The sequence below is a fragment of the Fistularia commersonii genome, chromosome 6 (assembly GCF_037954325.1).
Source record: "Fistularia commersonii isolate RoL2024-O1a breed Wild chromosome 6, RoL_Fcom_v1.0, whole genome shotgun sequence".
NCBI lineage: Eukaryota > Metazoa > Chordata > Actinopteri > Syngnathiformes > Fistulariidae > Fistularia > Fistularia commersonii.
Window position 1 is genome coordinate 15,819,847 of NC_141289.1, and position 17,061 is coordinate 15,836,907.

Consider the following 17,061-nt stretch of genomic DNA (forward strand, 5'->3'; position numbering starts at 1 on the left):
GTCAGGAGGATGAAGAAAATTGGTGTGCCTGCATTTACAACTGCAGACATATCTATTTTAGGTTAAAAATATTTTTTAAGATGTGTGCTGCATATTCCTACCGTGCTGAATAGCATGTTCTTATGGTGAGTTCTATCCTTTTCCCTCTTTCTAGTCCAACCCATTCGGAATGTCTTCCACTTTTTTTTTACGGAGGGGAATCAAGATGCCTCCCTGCACTTTGATTCCTTCTTGAGGAAAAAAAGAAAAAGGAAAAGACAAAAGAAAAAAAAAAGTTTAAGCACAATATTTTTACTCCTAGGATGGATTACCTATGTGATTGCCTTTCAGGAGAATTCCCCTCACAGTATTAGTAGCACTGCTCGTCACAGTCGATGGAAGCAGTCCCATAGCTCTTTTTTATTGTAGCCAGAATGCCTGCAGATATTAAAGCAATACGTGAGGCTGCTTGTCTTAGTCCATTGACTTTGTGTTTTTAATGGTGTGTGTGTGTGTGTATGTGTGTGTGTGTGCATGTGTGTGTGTGAAACAGAGAGAGAGAATGTTTGAGGACCCTGTCATCAGGCTTGATCGTAAATTGGTTATGTCTAGTATGACACATGCATGCAGGAAACACACATGCTCATACAAAAATGCAAACGCACACCTATACAAACACACACACACACACACACACACACATACAATGCAGCAGAGTGGTATGACTTGAGTGCAGCTGACAGCTTTGATCAAAGCTGATTGATTAGATGACACAAGGCATGGCGGCACAGAGCAACACAGTGGGGTTAAGGGTTGGGGCTCTTGTGATGTTTGAGGACAGCGCCCACCCCCCTTTTGTTAACACACTACCTATTGCAAACCATATAAGTATTGATCGGATGAATGCAAAGGATCAATGCATGTTGATTAGGGAGGAAACACATGGGCTACGACTGGTTGCCGTGATACAAGAGTATAATCATAGAATATATTATGTAAGTTTTTCTCTCGAGTTACAAAGAGATTTTATTTACTTATTTAAGAAGGAATTATAGAGATGAAGAATGAAACATTTGCATCAGGATATCGTTCCTGAATTAATCAGGGTCAATTTTTTCTTCATGTAGAAGTTTAGACAATACATCACTAACATATTCACAGCCATTTTACCTTAAAATAAACAAGGTATAGTTTAAAATTGTGTTTTTCATTTTTAAACTTTGCAAGAACATTGAGGAGAGGAAATGCATGTGTGTGCATGTAAAGTATGTACATAATTGGGCTGGTGTGTGTGTGTGTGTAGGGGGGGGGGGGGCATAAAGCACCAACACTTGTGTGGTCATTTTTATAATATAGACAATATGAGTTCAAAATTTGGAGAACTCTTACGAGTTTGGGGTCATGATTATTTGTAAATTGAAATATCTAATTATGCTGTGTATATCCAGTTTTTGACAACTAAACTCCATTTGAGTCATGCAGGTTTGGCCCACAAGTGGTTTCCTCTGGCCCCTGTAAAGTGACACTGAAAACAGTCCATGTTTGACCCTAAAACCTGGTTCCTCTAGTCCGCACCTGGCCCCGGTCACTCGTGAGTGCTGTGCATGCCTGAGTCTCAGTGTAGGAACCTGGATGTAAAGGTTGCATGGGAGAGGAAGATAAGGGAAGCCACTTATGACTGCAGGGTTGCAGGTTCACTCACTATACTTGCTGAATAAATCTAGCCGGGGCTGGTGAAAAAGCAGCCTTTAACCCTCCCTCATTATCACCACTGCCTTTCAGCAAGGCCTTTAACTCCCTCTGCTTCTTGGTGTGAACGTGATAAGAGTACCTCTAAAAAGGCAACACTTCCCTCCCTCGTGATTTAATAAATGTCAAAAACATAATGATCTGGATAATAGCTCGGTCATTCAGATGGTGTGTGACATTTCATTTTGTGAATGGCGTTCACAGTTCAGTTTTACCTTCACTTTTTTTGATGATCATATGAGTGACTAAAAATTCAGTGTGCAGAGGAAACATAAAGCAACAGAATGGACTGGTGAGCTCACTTAGTGCACACGAGGAATAACAACTAACGCAATTCATTTCCGTGCATCTCCACTCTCAGGTCCCTTGTTTTACCTCAAAGTATCACATGTGTGCTTACTGCCATCTGTGGCCTGTTTTTAGAAAGTACATCTGCTACAAATCCTTGGAACAGGATTAGTCATGGTTGTTCATCTTGTAGATCGTCTACACCTGTTTCCATCATTCTAGCATTTTAGTATATGGGTTTAATCCCTTGGTGGGTCTCATGTTTCCTGGTTTGGACTGATTCTCTGTCATGCCATGTTCATGTCAGAGTCAGGTATGTAGATTTTATGGTTTTCCGCTTGTGACTTTTTCCCATTGAGAGAATTTTCCTTTGGTCCTTATTCAATCCTGTTAGGTTTTACATTGGCCCTGAGTCATGCATTTGGGTTCTATCTTTCTAGTTGAGTCACCCTCCTGCTTTTAGTCTTTACGGCGACGCTTTCGGAAATACTGGAAATACTATTTGTATCCCAATCCCAAACTTGGTGTCAATAAGCAATTTTTTTTTTGCTCTTATTAATAGCACCTATTGCTGTGGTTATTGGAAATCAATCTAATTGCATTTTGTTACTCTGAAGATTTTCATAAAGCATTAAAAACTGAATTTCAACATGCTGTGAATACAGTACATACATACAGCTGAAAAATATGTCAGTAACTCCAAAAACGATTTGGTCAGTGCCCATGGACCTCTTTTGGTACACTCAAACTTTTCCATGTTTTAAAATAATTGATTCCTATTGATTATTTATACACACATATACATGTTGTCACTAGGTTGAAATTAACAACAAACTGACTACAAACACCAGACACAGTGGCTACTATGACTGTAACGTATTCCTACTGACTTGCAATTTTCAGGGGAAAAAACATTTTTATCAGTCATTTTTAAAGAAAAATAATCACAGTACATGCATATGTATATATGCATAACAGTACTTTATTTATTTATCTGAATATGCAAAGATCAATTTCAGTGTTTATATACTATCTTCCACAAAGGTACGCTGCCCTGTGTTCATATTTGGACAATAGATGGCGCTACATCCTCAAGAATGGAAGCAATCTGTGACTGAAAACTTTCACAGTCGTCAGTTTCATTGGATTAAAATCAAATTATTATTTTTTTTGAATCGAATGTTTTCATGATTTATTTAAAAAGTGACCATAGCAGAAATTTATGCAATCAGAGTTTTGAAGTGATGATAGGTTGACCTTGTGGCACAATGTTTTTAAAATGTCATGGAGGAGGTGGAGGAGACTCAAACTATTTTGGCTTGTTCTTCTACTTTAGATACTCATCCTATTATAATTTTCTGGTAACTTTCATTATTTTATGCAAATTTACAAGAGACTTCATGGATTAGTTTTTCAAAGTAAACAGAGGGTGGCGTTTGAGGTGTTTTGTTTTTCTAGCCTTCAGCTGCTTGACTGAACACACCAAATACAGCATTTAAAATTGAGGGTTTGCCCTTAATCCTTATTCGATGACCTTCATTTTGTAACTCTTTTCATCGCTTGCGGTGAATTACAGTTCATGGGGATATGACAAATTTTGAGGATCTAGTTATTGTCTCAATCACTTGGTCCCACACAATGCCTCATGCCCATGGCCGTTCATCCAACGTTATATAATCCTGGGTAAATTTCCATTATGTTTGTCATTTCATTCTTTCTGTTATTTTCCTTGGTCACTCTTCACCTCTGGCCTTAATTTAGAGCAAACTTTCATCCAGGTCACAAAGGCCTCCCTGAGCGTACAGTTCCTCACAGCTATTTATACATTCACAGATTGTTTTGGGCAACAGAAACAGATGGTAATTAACATGCATGGCCTCCAAATCCCCCCAGCAGAGGCATTCTAGTAGGTTTACTTATCACTTTGACACTTACACTCCAAACAAATGCTATTTTATTTCAGAATTAACATTCATTAGGAGAATTGTTATGTTTCTTGCCTGTAAGCTTTCTTTTTGATACATTTAAGTCTCAACACAACTTTGTCCAGGATAATCTGTGTTTTGTAGTGCTGACAATAGAAGTTCTTGTTGAAAATGCACAACATTTTTAATGGAAACAGCTATCAATTTCATCTCCAGTTGAGTGTTTCTTTTACTTGTTACTCTCCACTTGGGGTGCTAAAGCAGATTGAGATAGTTTATTCAAATATATGCCCCTATCACTATTGATTTTTCTTGCAAACTTATGATCTTTCAGAAAAAAAAAAAAAAAGAAATATATATATAACCAAATCAGAACAGAAGACCACAACAGAAATAGCAAACCTGAAAGTTTAAGAGTTGTTTATTTTTTCAACTCCATGTTTATTGTCAACTAAAATCATGGCTTTTTTACAGGTTACTCAAACAAATAGCAAAACAGAAAAATCAAAATGTAATTTTATCAGTTTCTCTGAAAAAAGTTAATACTATTTTTGGTTTAAAAAAAAACAACACATAATATAAACCAAAAGTATGCATTTAAATATTTATGAAAATCGCCTTCATGTAGTCACCTTGGCACATTGAAAGTCAACCTCACAGTCCAGTGTGTGTGGGAAGAAAAAAAAAAAGGTAAGAAACCCTGGTACTATAACACGCCTTTAGTGCGTTTACTCCTCCACACCACCAGGGCAGTCATGAGAAGCGTGACGAAGATAGGGACGGCAATGAATGGCGCAAGGATGCTGACGGGCGGATCGTGGATGAGCCGCCCTGTCAGAGGGCAGTCATGAAAGTAGTTTTGGTGAATGTGCATGAAGAACTTGTCAACTATCTGATTGGGCCAGAAGCAGTCCATCCTTGAAGCAACTTGGAAGGTGCAGTTGGTGACTCCCTCATAAATCCTGCAGAGGGTGACAAAACAACAGAATGACTCTTTATCTAAAAGCTATGGCAGCGCTGCGGTTAACGCTTCCACCTCACAGCAAGAATGTTGCTGGTTGGATCCCAACAGGGGTGCCCTTCCATACCCTAATGTGGGTTTGGTAGAGTGGTGACTTCTGAATAACGATTACTGATACTTTGGATCTTTGGTTATTGAATTGCAATTTTTGTAAGTCGCTTTGGATAAAAGCGTCTGCTAAATGACTATAATGTAATGTAATGTGGGTTTCTTCCAGGCCCACATATTTTCTCTCATCATTTCTCAAAACTGTAGTAAGTTCTCTGCAGGCTTTTGACCCCGTAGCATCCCTCTAATATTATTTTTAAAACTCAGATCTAGTATATGTCCAAAAAATTGCTCATTGGGATACTAAAAGACACATTATGCAGATAAACTACTATAATTACAGAGTTCAAAAGGATTATGTTAAAAAGTGACATACACCTGAAATGGTGACATAAACTCCTAATGAAAAAAAAAGTTTCATTATAATTTAAAAGTCAAAAAAGTCATAATGTCATCACTTGAAGATGACAAGTCAAGATTAAAAGATGGACTCTCATGCTGATCAGATAAACAGTAAAACTTCCCCATGAATCAAAAAAATCAACTATGATTGAATATAAGGGATTCGATTTGCAAATGTTTTTTTTTTTTTTCTTGTACCAATTGAAAAGGCCTCATCTTGTTATAATTTACTCCATTTCCCATCTTATTGCTCAGTTTTCAGGAAATCATTTTATAAATTAGTATCTCAAATCTCACAGCGCCTTTGAAATCTCCTTTCGGGGTCATAGCAGAGGGAGGGTTGCTGTTGGTAGGAAAAAAAAAAAGGGCAAAGGGGCGTCTAGAATTACCAGTAAGCTTAACGCAGCTAAATATAACGGCTAGGTGGGAGCGGGCAGGAGAAATAGAGATGCATACCAAAAGCACAGTGAAGCAGTGCAGTACAGATTCTGCTCTGACGTGCCTTCCACTGTTTCATATGACACACTTAAAGACAAAGTCCACCCGCGCCGGAGAGTCGTGACTTCAGTTCCGTGCCGATACCTAATCCTGGTTAACAATATACTTTAAAATTGTTTCCACATTGATTGACTTCGATACTTGAAATCAGCTTATGAAATAGTTGGTGCTCCAGCTGCCACCACTGTGACCAAAATGAATATCTTATTAAGACTAAAATTAAAATTTGGTAGTGTAAGCCAAAATATTTTGCCCTTAGCAGCGCCAGAGGAAAAGTTAGCTCGGATGTCAACTTATTGTGGGTTTGCATGAATGGCTACACAGAATTCATATAAATTGCAATGGTATCGTACTTTTAAGGCTAAATTCTTTTATTGTTGAAGAGGTTTGTCAGTTTACCGTCACTGCCACTGCCAAGGCTAAGTAAGGATTCATCTCATTGCGATGTGGGTAAAGTAACAGGTAAAGTATCTCCTCCAAAGCCAAGGGTGAAGCAAAGGTTACCTTGACAACAAAAATGATCAAGGTGCAGTTGTTTATCGGCTAAGGTCACGCAACACCGCCACCATGAGTTGAGTTTAATTTGTTTCTTTATTTTGTGGTGATTAATCCATATTTTAATGCTGGGGCTGGTCTCACCATATGGGAATTTTCCACCCCAACAAGTTCTCCTCCGGCACTATTTTCCAAGGACATTGTTGCTCTATCCTGGGCTTGGTGCCACAAAAGACAATTGTGATTGAATTTCAAAAGAAAATCTTAAAAAACAAGGTCTCAGTATAACCTTTCTTCTGTCTAAGTTGCAAAGTCATTCAGTAATGTCTGGTCTGGCTATGCAGACCATAACAAAATGGCCAATAATAATCTTTCAATTAGACTGAAAGTTCAAAAATATGTTTGAATCATTTCATACATACACTGGTACAAATGTATCTATGAAATGCCAAAATTAGTTGATAAATCAGAAAGGCTTAATTTAAAGGTTGTGACTAAATCCATGATGACAAAATAATCTTTGATCTCTTGTTTCTGGGTGAAACAACAACCTTTATAATCTATTTTTCTATGCAGCAAAGCTTTCATTATTTTTGCCCCTTAACTACAAACACCATGTTTGCCTTTACAAGTCTGTTAGGAGGATTTATCTCCACACACACTCGCATTGATTGCTGCCATGACCACAAATCGGCCAAATGTGGAGAGTGTGTTGAGACAGTGAGCCGGAAGGCAAATCACACAAATTTGACAGCAGCGGCTCATTCAGGCTTCCAGCTCTCCTGACTTACCCTGAGACTCAGTGACACACAAAAAAGTGTCAAACACATCCAGGCCATGGACAAGTTGTATAGATCTGGTAACGGCCGAAAGCCAAACAGGCATGTTGGAGAGGTTTTAACCAGGAAGAAAACTTTTATGGGAACATAAGGTTGGGCTAAATGTGTCAAAGAACAAGTTCAAGTCTAGTAGAGATGCCACTGGGCAGAGATACAAAACAAAACATCAGCAACTTCATGTTTTTGACTGTTGGCCTCTGACAAAATATGACTTTCTGCCTTGAACTCTTATTCTGTACTTTTTCAATGCTTCACTTCTTTTAATTTTTTTTAAATCATTTTATGCTGTTTTATCATCAGAATAATCACCATATTATAGGCATTATACTATGTTATTGTAGTTTTCCATTTTCAAATTCCCCAATATCAGAACTCCAATATTACCCGTGGACATAGACCTTTTAAAAAACAGTTTTATACATTTGACGGGGCGATGTGGGGGTCAATTATTAAATCAAGTAGAAATGCAAAAAGAGGTAAATCAAAACATAATGTGTCTCTAGTGCCAGCCATATGGCTGCTGATTAATGCCCTTTTCACAAACAGATTGTGAGGGTTGTTCTTTTTGTTGCTCCTATGATTACACATATTTTACACATTGATAGTGAGACCGTTTGTGGATGATTATTTTTGTGTTACATGCAGATGACACTGCATGTACAAGCTGACAGAGAGAGGGTGACACTGAATATCAGGTTAAGTTGATCGGTTTGGCTGTTACATAAAAGCCCACTGAAAATGGCAAGAACTTTGAAGCAGGCATGTTCAATATATTGTCCTTTATTATTTTCCTCAAGAGCACTATTTTGAAGGGCTCACACTGATTTCCAGGTATGGATAAAGTACCCAAGATGCTAAGTACCTTTCCATTCCCAATCCAACACAGGCAACCTGACATCTAACATCAACTTTTTCTGTATTTAGCAATAAATGATGACAAAAAGAGCAAATATCAAAGAGAAATTAAATCACAGCTCATTTAAATGGCGACAACTTCAATCATTCTCTTCTTATTTGCATTCGAAAAAGGACTGCATGAAGTTAGCAGTGGCAAACTGTTTTGTGACCCCTTGAGGTCAGAGACCCTTGATGTTGTCCAGTGGGACTTAATGTTCCTATTAATGGCAATTTTAAGATGATGGAGTCCAATAGATTCCCGAGGGGCAAATGGATCTCGAAAATACGTCAGGTGAACTCACTCAGTGGTGTCGGGCCAGCTGCACCACAGGCCTCTGTCCACTCCTACCATCTGAGACTTGAATTTATCCAGGCAGAAATCATTCAGTACCCTCTCGTAGACGCCTCTGTTGCAGCTACACATTAAAAGGCGAGCGTGAGCTACAAATCAGAAGAAAAGGAGAGCAGTCAAGAGAAATTATGTGAAATATATCAGAAAAAGACAAACATTATCATGTGATAGGAGATCCTGTTGGTCCAGCAAGGGACGTGTAAACCTTTCTGCCACTGTTCGGATACAACATATATTACAAAACAATGCAGAGTTTACCAGCTGTGTTCGATTCTTTGTAATCAGGAAAGTGTTTGTGCAACAAACAAGGTCCTATCCTGGCAGTGGTTATTCCTTCTGGACCTTTTCTTCTCTATTACTTTCATTAAGAAACAATTTTAATTTGTAGCCAGAGTCTCAATCCCATTTGTTTACTGCAGAGATGTGTGCTAAGAGAACAGCACAGCCATCCCACTGGACCCAGAGCTCAATGTAACAGCAGTGAGCGGTACAGTAGGCTGGAGTGTTTAAGCTGGTGTAAAATAGCCCACGTGGATCAAACAGGTTGTTGTAATGAGGGGAAAACACAGCGGTGCTCGGCCTGCAGTGGCCTGATAAGGGCTGCTTGTTTGTTGTGCCCCAAACAACTCCTGAGCCTCTGATTCACTTAAAGGAAGATTGAGTGCGCTGACAGGAAGGTTTCAAAAGAGAGGTGCGTTACAACATGCTAAATGCCTTTCTGGCACCCCAGTAACGATGGTAAACCATATCTAAAATTCTGAAGAAATAAACTGTGGTTTTGGGTGTGTATAACTCATAGGGATGGTTTCCCAGGACAGATGAAACATAGCCTTTTACTTGATATAGCAGAAGTCTACTTTTTAATAACTACAATTTATAGCCACAGCATCATTGATGTGATCCTCAAATATGTATATCGTATAATATATGTGTGAAGGTTTCTCAGACTAATTACTTGGTATTTTCTTCATTACATAATTGTTATGTGCAAAGACTGAAGTAAGTATTCCTGGTGATTTCTTGCTAATTTTTAGCTTGGGGATTCTACTTTTCTTGGTCGCTGTAATCTGATTAATTATTCACGTTTTTTCTTTTTTTTCACTGGTGTTGGGAAAAACGCCATGTCTTTACACATCTTTCAATAAACCCAATAGAACAGACAACAAATACTAAATTCAACATGTTACATCCATGTTCCAGTGCTCCTGGTTCTCCACCAAACTGAAATAGAGATAATCTAGCCCGATTTAAGACTTTTCCTCTGTGGTGACCTCAGTTCTTTTTTTTTCAATTTTTTTTTTTTTTTTTTTCAATTTATCAGTATTTGGGATAAAAGGATTATGATTTCTGCCTGCCATTTTGGTATTCAATACTTTTGAATTTGCTCATTAACTCTTGGCTCACATGTCAGTCATATTTATCCAGCTGCCAAGAGCCTCATTTCAACATCCTCATTCTTGCTGGAGTGATATTAATGCCTGTTAAATACCAGAGGAAATGTGTGAAATGCTCTTCATTTTACACTTTGAATGCACATAAGTGTTTTGGAGAGACACTCTTTTCCATGATCAAGGCTAGCGGGTTATAATTTGCAATTATTGTCATTAACATGTCTGGTCTTTCCATATTCATTATTACTAGCCTGTATTTCCTGGCTGGTGCTGCTAAACTAATCTTACCACAACACTACAAATATTGATTTGTTCCAATACGCCGTTTATAAGTTGCTGGTTGAGTTAAAAAAATGGGCTTTATTGTGATTTCTAGTTTGACAGTTCATTTCCAGAGAGGAGACTTGCTAATCAAACATTTTTGACATTTCAAGAGTTCCAATAAAATCCGGAGAAACAAAATGAAAAAAAATCGTCTTAACTCCTTAAGGTTTTTTAAACTGGCATGACTCGTGCTCACCAACCAACTTAAAAATGGATAGATACATATTAATGAAATCCGGTATGAACCAAATGAACCAAAATTTTGTTGCTCTCAAATGTGCAATTCCATGACGCACTTTTTGGAAAGTAATTTTTATGTAAAGCAACAAACCAAACTCACCGGCCATCAGTAAAAGCAACAAAGTCGCCTTCAGGGGCGCCGCGCCCTCCATCCTCCCCGCCGTCCTCGTCCTGTTACTCCCTCTTTACTCCCCGCAGATCAGCTGCTCATCTTTCATTCTCTAACGTCACGGATCAGAGAGGGAAATACACAAAAACAAACAAACAAACAAACAGATAGACCACAACCCTACAAATCAAAGAATCTACCGTTGGCGGACAAAGAGTGCGCCCTTCGTTTGCGCGTAAAAGCCCCGATGACCTTCCCCGGTGAGGACCTCCCTGCGCCCCCCCTTGGCCCCAAATCATAGGAGCCCTGCCCGTCATCTGATGCCCCGGCTGCTTCCTGCGTGGATCCGCTCACTGGGGACAAAACAAAGTCAGACACCCACGATGAATAGTCTGGGAGAGCCAGGAAACACACTCTTGTCCAGCTGTACGCACACATTTCTGTCCTCACATTTGAATGTGTATTATTATATGTATTATTCCTGTTCGGATTACTAATGTACGATTTGTCAGAAAATACACCCCGCCATCTCAGTGATTAGTCAGAAACTTTCCAAGTAAACATCAATCAAGACTCACGCAGGGGTTTAATCGTTGTTTGCATGTCACGCAAACACACACTCCGCGAACCTCGAGCGAGTGTGTATGTGAGATTCGTTGGAGAAGCGGGGTGTTTGTGTTGTCAGCGCTGTGCTGCCGCCCAGCGTGCGTTTACCCGCAACAGGAGGGTGCGTGTGCGTGTGCGTGCGCGCGTACGTGCGCGTTACTGTGTCTGTGTGTGTTTATGTGTCACGTTACAATTTATCAACTAACGTCTGATTTCGTTTAAATCCATTATTGGTGGTTGTTGCAAGGGGTTAAAGCAAAGATTATTTATTTTTCTAACTTTCTCTAAATTATGTATTTATTCATCATTAACGTGAAAAAAATCAGATGACACTGAAAAATGAGGAGTGATTCCAAAAACTGGGGGTTACCTTATTTATGCATTTGTTTGTTTGTTTGTTTTTTTAATTATGCAACATGCCTCAGTAAGATTATTTTCACTGATTATTTTCATTTTGCGTAATATTATCTGCGCAGTTTAAAGAATTGATAGTACGCCGTAGGAATCGCCACTGAAAGTCAGAAGTTCTTCCCAACATCCCCTAGAGAGCAGCAAAGGACACTAAATAAGCAAAGATTGTCAGCTGAAACATTTCTCGGGTTCCTCAAACCTCCTGACTAAACTGCGGTGTAATTCCTTAATACATCCAGTTATGGCGGAGTGCTCGCCTTCCATGCATCACAAACCAATATTATTTTGTCCTCGGGTCGTTTTTTTTTTTTTTCCTCTCTCTCATCAGCTCACAAACTAAGCCGGAGAGCAGAGCGGCTCGGGGTTCCGGGCTGTAAAAGCGAGCGGCCCTGAAAACGGCACACAGCCGGAGCCGTCGTGTTCCGCAGCCTCCCGGACCGCCACCATCAAACTTTATAAGGCGCAGATATTTGCTGAAGGGAGAAAAAAAAAAAAAAAAAAAAAAATTCTCTTAGGCAACTATATTCAAACAACTGAATTCAATTGAGCAAAGTGAGTTTAAATGCCATGCGTGTTCTGAACTTTGTATCTTTATTTCTTTTTTCTCTTAAACCATTATGGAATGTGAGGGTAAACAATTAACATCAATCAATCAATCAATGCAGTGCAGATTGTTACCAATATTTTTTTTCATTTGCATAAACACTATATTAAGAGTATGTGTGTAAATAAAGAGCCGGTTTTGTTAACTCTAGCTGTTGTTTGATCTCCGATTCCGCTGGGAACCGTGGACAGTCCCGACAGGTGTCGTATCAACCGTCACCCGTGGCGATCGGTCACGGCTCCGTGTAACCAATCACCACAGGTGAAAGGTCAGACGGGTGGATTTCCCAAGAAAGAGCCAAAAACGCTCGTAATCTCTCCAGTGGTCGTTTCGATTGGCTTCTAGAAGTGCCAATCTCGGTGGGATGGGCGGGTCCAAGCGCGACAGGCACGCAACTCCCCCCCTCCTCCCCTCCCCCCCGCACCTCCCACCCGCACCCCCCCGCGTTTTCACCCCTCCCCACCCCCGAAGCACCGGCGCCGCGGCTGTGCGCGGAGTAAATGGCTCAGTGTGTCCGCGCTGGAAAGCGATCTGAACGCCGGTTTGTGGGGACCCCTGCCAGACAAACACCGCCGAGCGCTGCGCAAAGAGCTTCCCTCCAAGACGCAGGACGCCGGCGACACCCCAGTTTGGTGATTTTCGTGCGTCTTCGAAAATCGAGGATATCTTAATTGGACATGTGAGTTCCGGGAGTAAACAAGACAAGCAGCCTCCGTTCAAAGATGAAGTTCCCCGTTTGCGTCCTCGTCACTTTGGCGGTGATCCGGATGAGCACGGCGCAGTCAGGTGAGTGCTCGGAAGCGCTCCCGGGTCAGACTTCGGCTGACACACTCTCACCTTTCACCGGATGGTGATGGATGATCGAACCGGCGTTTTTAGTTTTACACATCACTAAATTCAACTTGCTCAACTTTGCAGATGGGACTCATCGCTCACACCTGCGAGCCTGTGGCGCGCAGAGCTCTGCGTAAAAAAGAAAAAAAAAAACAACAAAAAAACACCAAACTCGACCAGACCTTTACACATCCTATGAATATATCCGGGACTCCCTAAACACTGAAGAGCGAACCGTCAATTAAACTACTAACAGGGAGGGGAAACAAACAAATAAAAAAACAAACAAACAAAAAAAAGTATCTTTCAAAACTCCGCGTAAAGGCAGTGCGGCTGAAATGATCTGCGGGTGCTTTTCTGCATCTCCCTCCCGATGAGTGAATGACTCCTTGTTTGAATTGAATCCCCCCGAAGAGCTCGAATCGCGACTGTTTAAGATAATTCACTTCAAATGCGCTCTGTCTCAACTCCGTTTTGATTCCTTACTGTATTTGAATAATTTAGATGGAGCGTGGCGTGCAGGCAGGAGGGGAAAAAAATAAATCGCTTTCATCATTTGGACCCCTGTAGTTTGAGCCCTTGGACGAAACTCTCCCCTAATGACTATGAAATATAACGATAAATCTCTGTAATGCCTCTTTGGCACTTTTATTCTGAGATCTGATACATTTTTATTTTCATTTTGTTGCCCATCAAAACTGTATTTATATGCTCCAGTATTAACGTGTTGGGATCCGGACATTTTCATGATGATTGACTTTTTACTTTGTTTGGATTATCCAAAGTTGAGAACTGACTCTGGGGTGGCTCCTCACCAACTCACTGTTTTATAAGATGAATCAGCACTTTAAGTTCTTCTTACAATGGTGTCTGTGTTTCTTAATTCAGTTATGTTTTATGGTTGATCCCTTGCTGATGAGCCGCATCACAGTTTGCTTCCATAATTGATGGAATCCGTTTTGGCATTGGATCTCAACTGAGGAGAAAAGGAAAGTAAAAGAAAATCAGGAATCTGGAACTGGAGAGATTGTGGATTTGCGTTCTCAGGTGAACTCGGCTGTCGTCCAACTCGGCAGAGGTAGGGATGGGATTCCTGGATGCTTCCAGCCTCCGAGGACCGGTTGAGTTCTGCCTCAATCTCTTGAGACTTTTAGTTCTCAGGCAGAGCCTAACACACACACACACACACATGCACACACACACACGCTCTGGTGTGGATCAGATGGAGGGCACTGAATGCTGCCTATTAAACAGGAGTGGATGCATGGATGGACGGGTGACGGGCGCCATGAATGGGAGAAAAGTGGCACTCTAACTGCTTTATTTATCCTCTCCACACACACACACACACACACACACACACACACACGCGCACGCAGGATATTTGTGATGCAAATATCGCCCAAGAATCTGAGCTATGCCTCTTGGGAAGTTCATTGTGCATTTGAGGGTGTTTGTAGTTGTATCCTATCCGGTCCACTTCTTCTCCATTATTTCCCTCAGATCTGCCAGCATCAAGTTTTAGGAATATTTAGGTGAATTTGGGCTGAAGATTTTTGCTAAATGGTGTTTGATACGAGGATTGAATTTATCTGTTTTCAAATACCGCAACACAAATATCACTGGCATCCAGCCAGTCAGCTTCAATAGCTACACTTGTGTGGCGTGTGTGTGTGTGTGTGTGTGTGTGTGTGCACGCAGTATAATGTTATTCGAGTACAGTGGCTCTAAGACACAAAGCAAGCTTATTGTTGATGAATGTTCTTACAACTAAAGCTGATCCATAATACCTTCAGGTTTTCTGTCCATCCTGTTTGTGTGAATAAAACACATTTGACACGCTTTTAGCGAATGGCCATTTTGACTGAAGGAAGAACTGATTAGTGGTCAAAGATTGCTTGAGCCTCTTCATATTTTAAGTACCATAGCCCATAATGAAAACCCACATTGTGACAAAATTTTAAATAATTTCGGGATGAATATTTGTTCAACGCAGTTTGCACAATTCTACAATACAAGCGCAAAAAATACAACCAAATCCACTTAAAACTGTGATTAAGTGTCCATTTCCTCGCGTGTCTAAAGGGAAATAATTTTTTAGCCCTTTTACCATGTTGTACGTGAACACGGATGTGCACTGGAAATTTGTGATCACAAATTTATGCAGCTGGGATAGGTCTGTGGGGTTGAAGGACCAGAGGCAGCTTCATTTGCAACCAACCGGCATTTTCCCCTCCAGTCCAGAGAATCAGCACATTAATTACATTGTATAAATTCAGTACTTTAAAGTAGATTTTAATAGTAATGATAACTTTTTGACCGGTGCAAAGTCAATGCAGTCTGACTGATCTTAATAAATATAGAAATATTACAATATGTACGACAGTAAACAAAGCTAATGATTAGTCTGACTTTGATAAAAACTTATAATTGTCAGTATATATATATGGAACATTGCCCAGCTGTGATCAGATATCTATAAGAGAACGGTTATTTTCCGAATATTCATGTTTATACATTGAGACGCTGAGATCAGTGATGCATTGTCAAAATGATCTCAATACACTGATTTTGAATCTATTTTGATTCATATCAGTGTCCGGATATGTGCATCTACATCATATACATTCTGTTTCTAATTCTCAGATTATTTCTTGTTTTTAAATCTTTTTTTTTTAATCTTTATTTGGCTGTATCACCCATTTGTTTCCTTTTTATATTGCTGATTTTAGTGCCTTACATACTTTGATTTGATCTGATTTAGTTTGAGAATTTCTCAAATGAATTGAAAAGTTATGAATTTCATTTATGAATAGCAAATCTCAAACTGATTGAAAGCATTCACGACAAGAGTTCTTTTGTAAAGTAAGGATTTGGTCTAAGGACAAAAAAGGGGTGAAAAAAAAAAACATGAAAATTGAGCTATTTCACCCCCTTTAGCTAAATTGCCTCAACATTTAAATTTCCAAAGCGTTTTGAGTGTGTATGACAAATGTGGCATTCACACTCGTGTGCTTGGGTGACATTTGGAGATGTGGTCTTCTGTGAAATAGACTGGCGGGGGGGAAGGCGCTGAATACCGGTATCAAATTACTGGGCGTCCATCAGATGGGACATAGGGAGCTGCAGAGCCAGCCGAGGCTTTGTGGAAAGACTAGCGGAAATGAGAATTTATTACAAGCTAATTAAGCTTTTTTTGATAGCATCAGTCTAGACCACGGGGCCTTTATTTGACAGCATGAGAGATGAAGGGGGGGGGGGGGGGGGGGGGGGGTTGATGGAATTCAATCGTGTTCTAAATTAGTCAACATTGCTATCATAACGCGATATCTCCTTGGCTTAACCCGTGGCAGGTTCTGGCTGGATGTTCTCCAACGCTGGGGCTGTTTTTACAAGGGCTGATGGATAATCTTACACTTGTTGTGTCCTCATGTGAAAGAAACACTGATAAAACGGAAATAAAATACGGCCCATTGTACCCGAGGATAATAATTGCCGTTCTTTGAGGGTGACATTGAGGTGCGAGTTGTTATTTGCGTCTTCTGTCAGACGTGGACAAGATCAGCTGGCAGAAAGGAAACCCTGACAAATGACTGTGTGACGTTTGGGGTGATTGGACGCTCGGCACTTCAACTCTCGTGGTGCTCGATGTCTACATTAGTGCAGGATATTATCTGCACAGACCGACAAAGAATATGCTGTTTTCCTTGCATCTCCTACATTTAGCTTCCCAGGCATTTGGAAAGTGATCTACCCATGTCACAAGCCCACTTGCTTGACTTTTGTTTGGCCGCCGGCAACACAGAGGCTTCTGTTCTGCACCACTCAAATATTTACATGTGGAATCACAACTGCACAGCATGGGAAGGGAAAGACATTTTCTGCCTCATTCTAATGAGCAAAGAGTGTTTGTTCGAAACAGCGACTCAGTCTGCCCGTGTCGTCAGCTGATTTCCCAGTGTTTGCTTTTGACTGGACGGACTTGTGAACCGCTACGATGAGCAGAGTTGGCTTCGGTTGTGGTGGGGCATCCGGTGCCAGCTCCTTGT

General features: G+C 40.3%; 2 protein-coding genes across 5 annotated transcripts in view; one reads left to right on the top strand and one right to left on the bottom strand.

Moving 5' to 3' along the window:
- Window positions 1-4,379: 4,379 nt before the first annotated feature.
- Window positions 4,380-10,836, bottom strand: LOC147233513 (receptor activity-modifying protein 1-like). The gene is made up of 3 exons (XM_086147505.1): window positions 10,549-10,836; window positions 8,444-8,582; window positions 4,380-4,903 (listed from the first exon to the last, which is right to left on the bottom strand). Exons 1-3 carry the CDS (start codon window positions 10,598-10,600, stop codon window positions 4,648-4,650), a joined length of 447 nt encoding a protein of 148 aa, XP_086003631.1. The 5' UTR covers window positions 10,601-10,836; the 3' UTR covers window positions 4,380-4,647.
- Window positions 10,837-12,666: 1,830 nt separating this feature from the next.
- Window positions 12,667-17,061, top strand: part of LOC147233514 (receptor tyrosine-protein kinase erbB-4-like) — a 281,545-nt gene continuing 277,150 nt past the window's right edge. For all 4 annotated transcript variants that reach the window (XM_086148401.1, XM_086148402.1, XM_086148403.1 and 1 more), the window contains exon 1: window positions 12,667-12,964. In XM_086148401.1, the coding sequence (XP_086004527.1) occupies window positions 12,901-12,964 (64 nt within the window). In that variant the 5' untranslated portion in view covers window positions 12,667-12,900. The remainder of the gene's footprint in view (window positions 12,965-17,061) is intronic.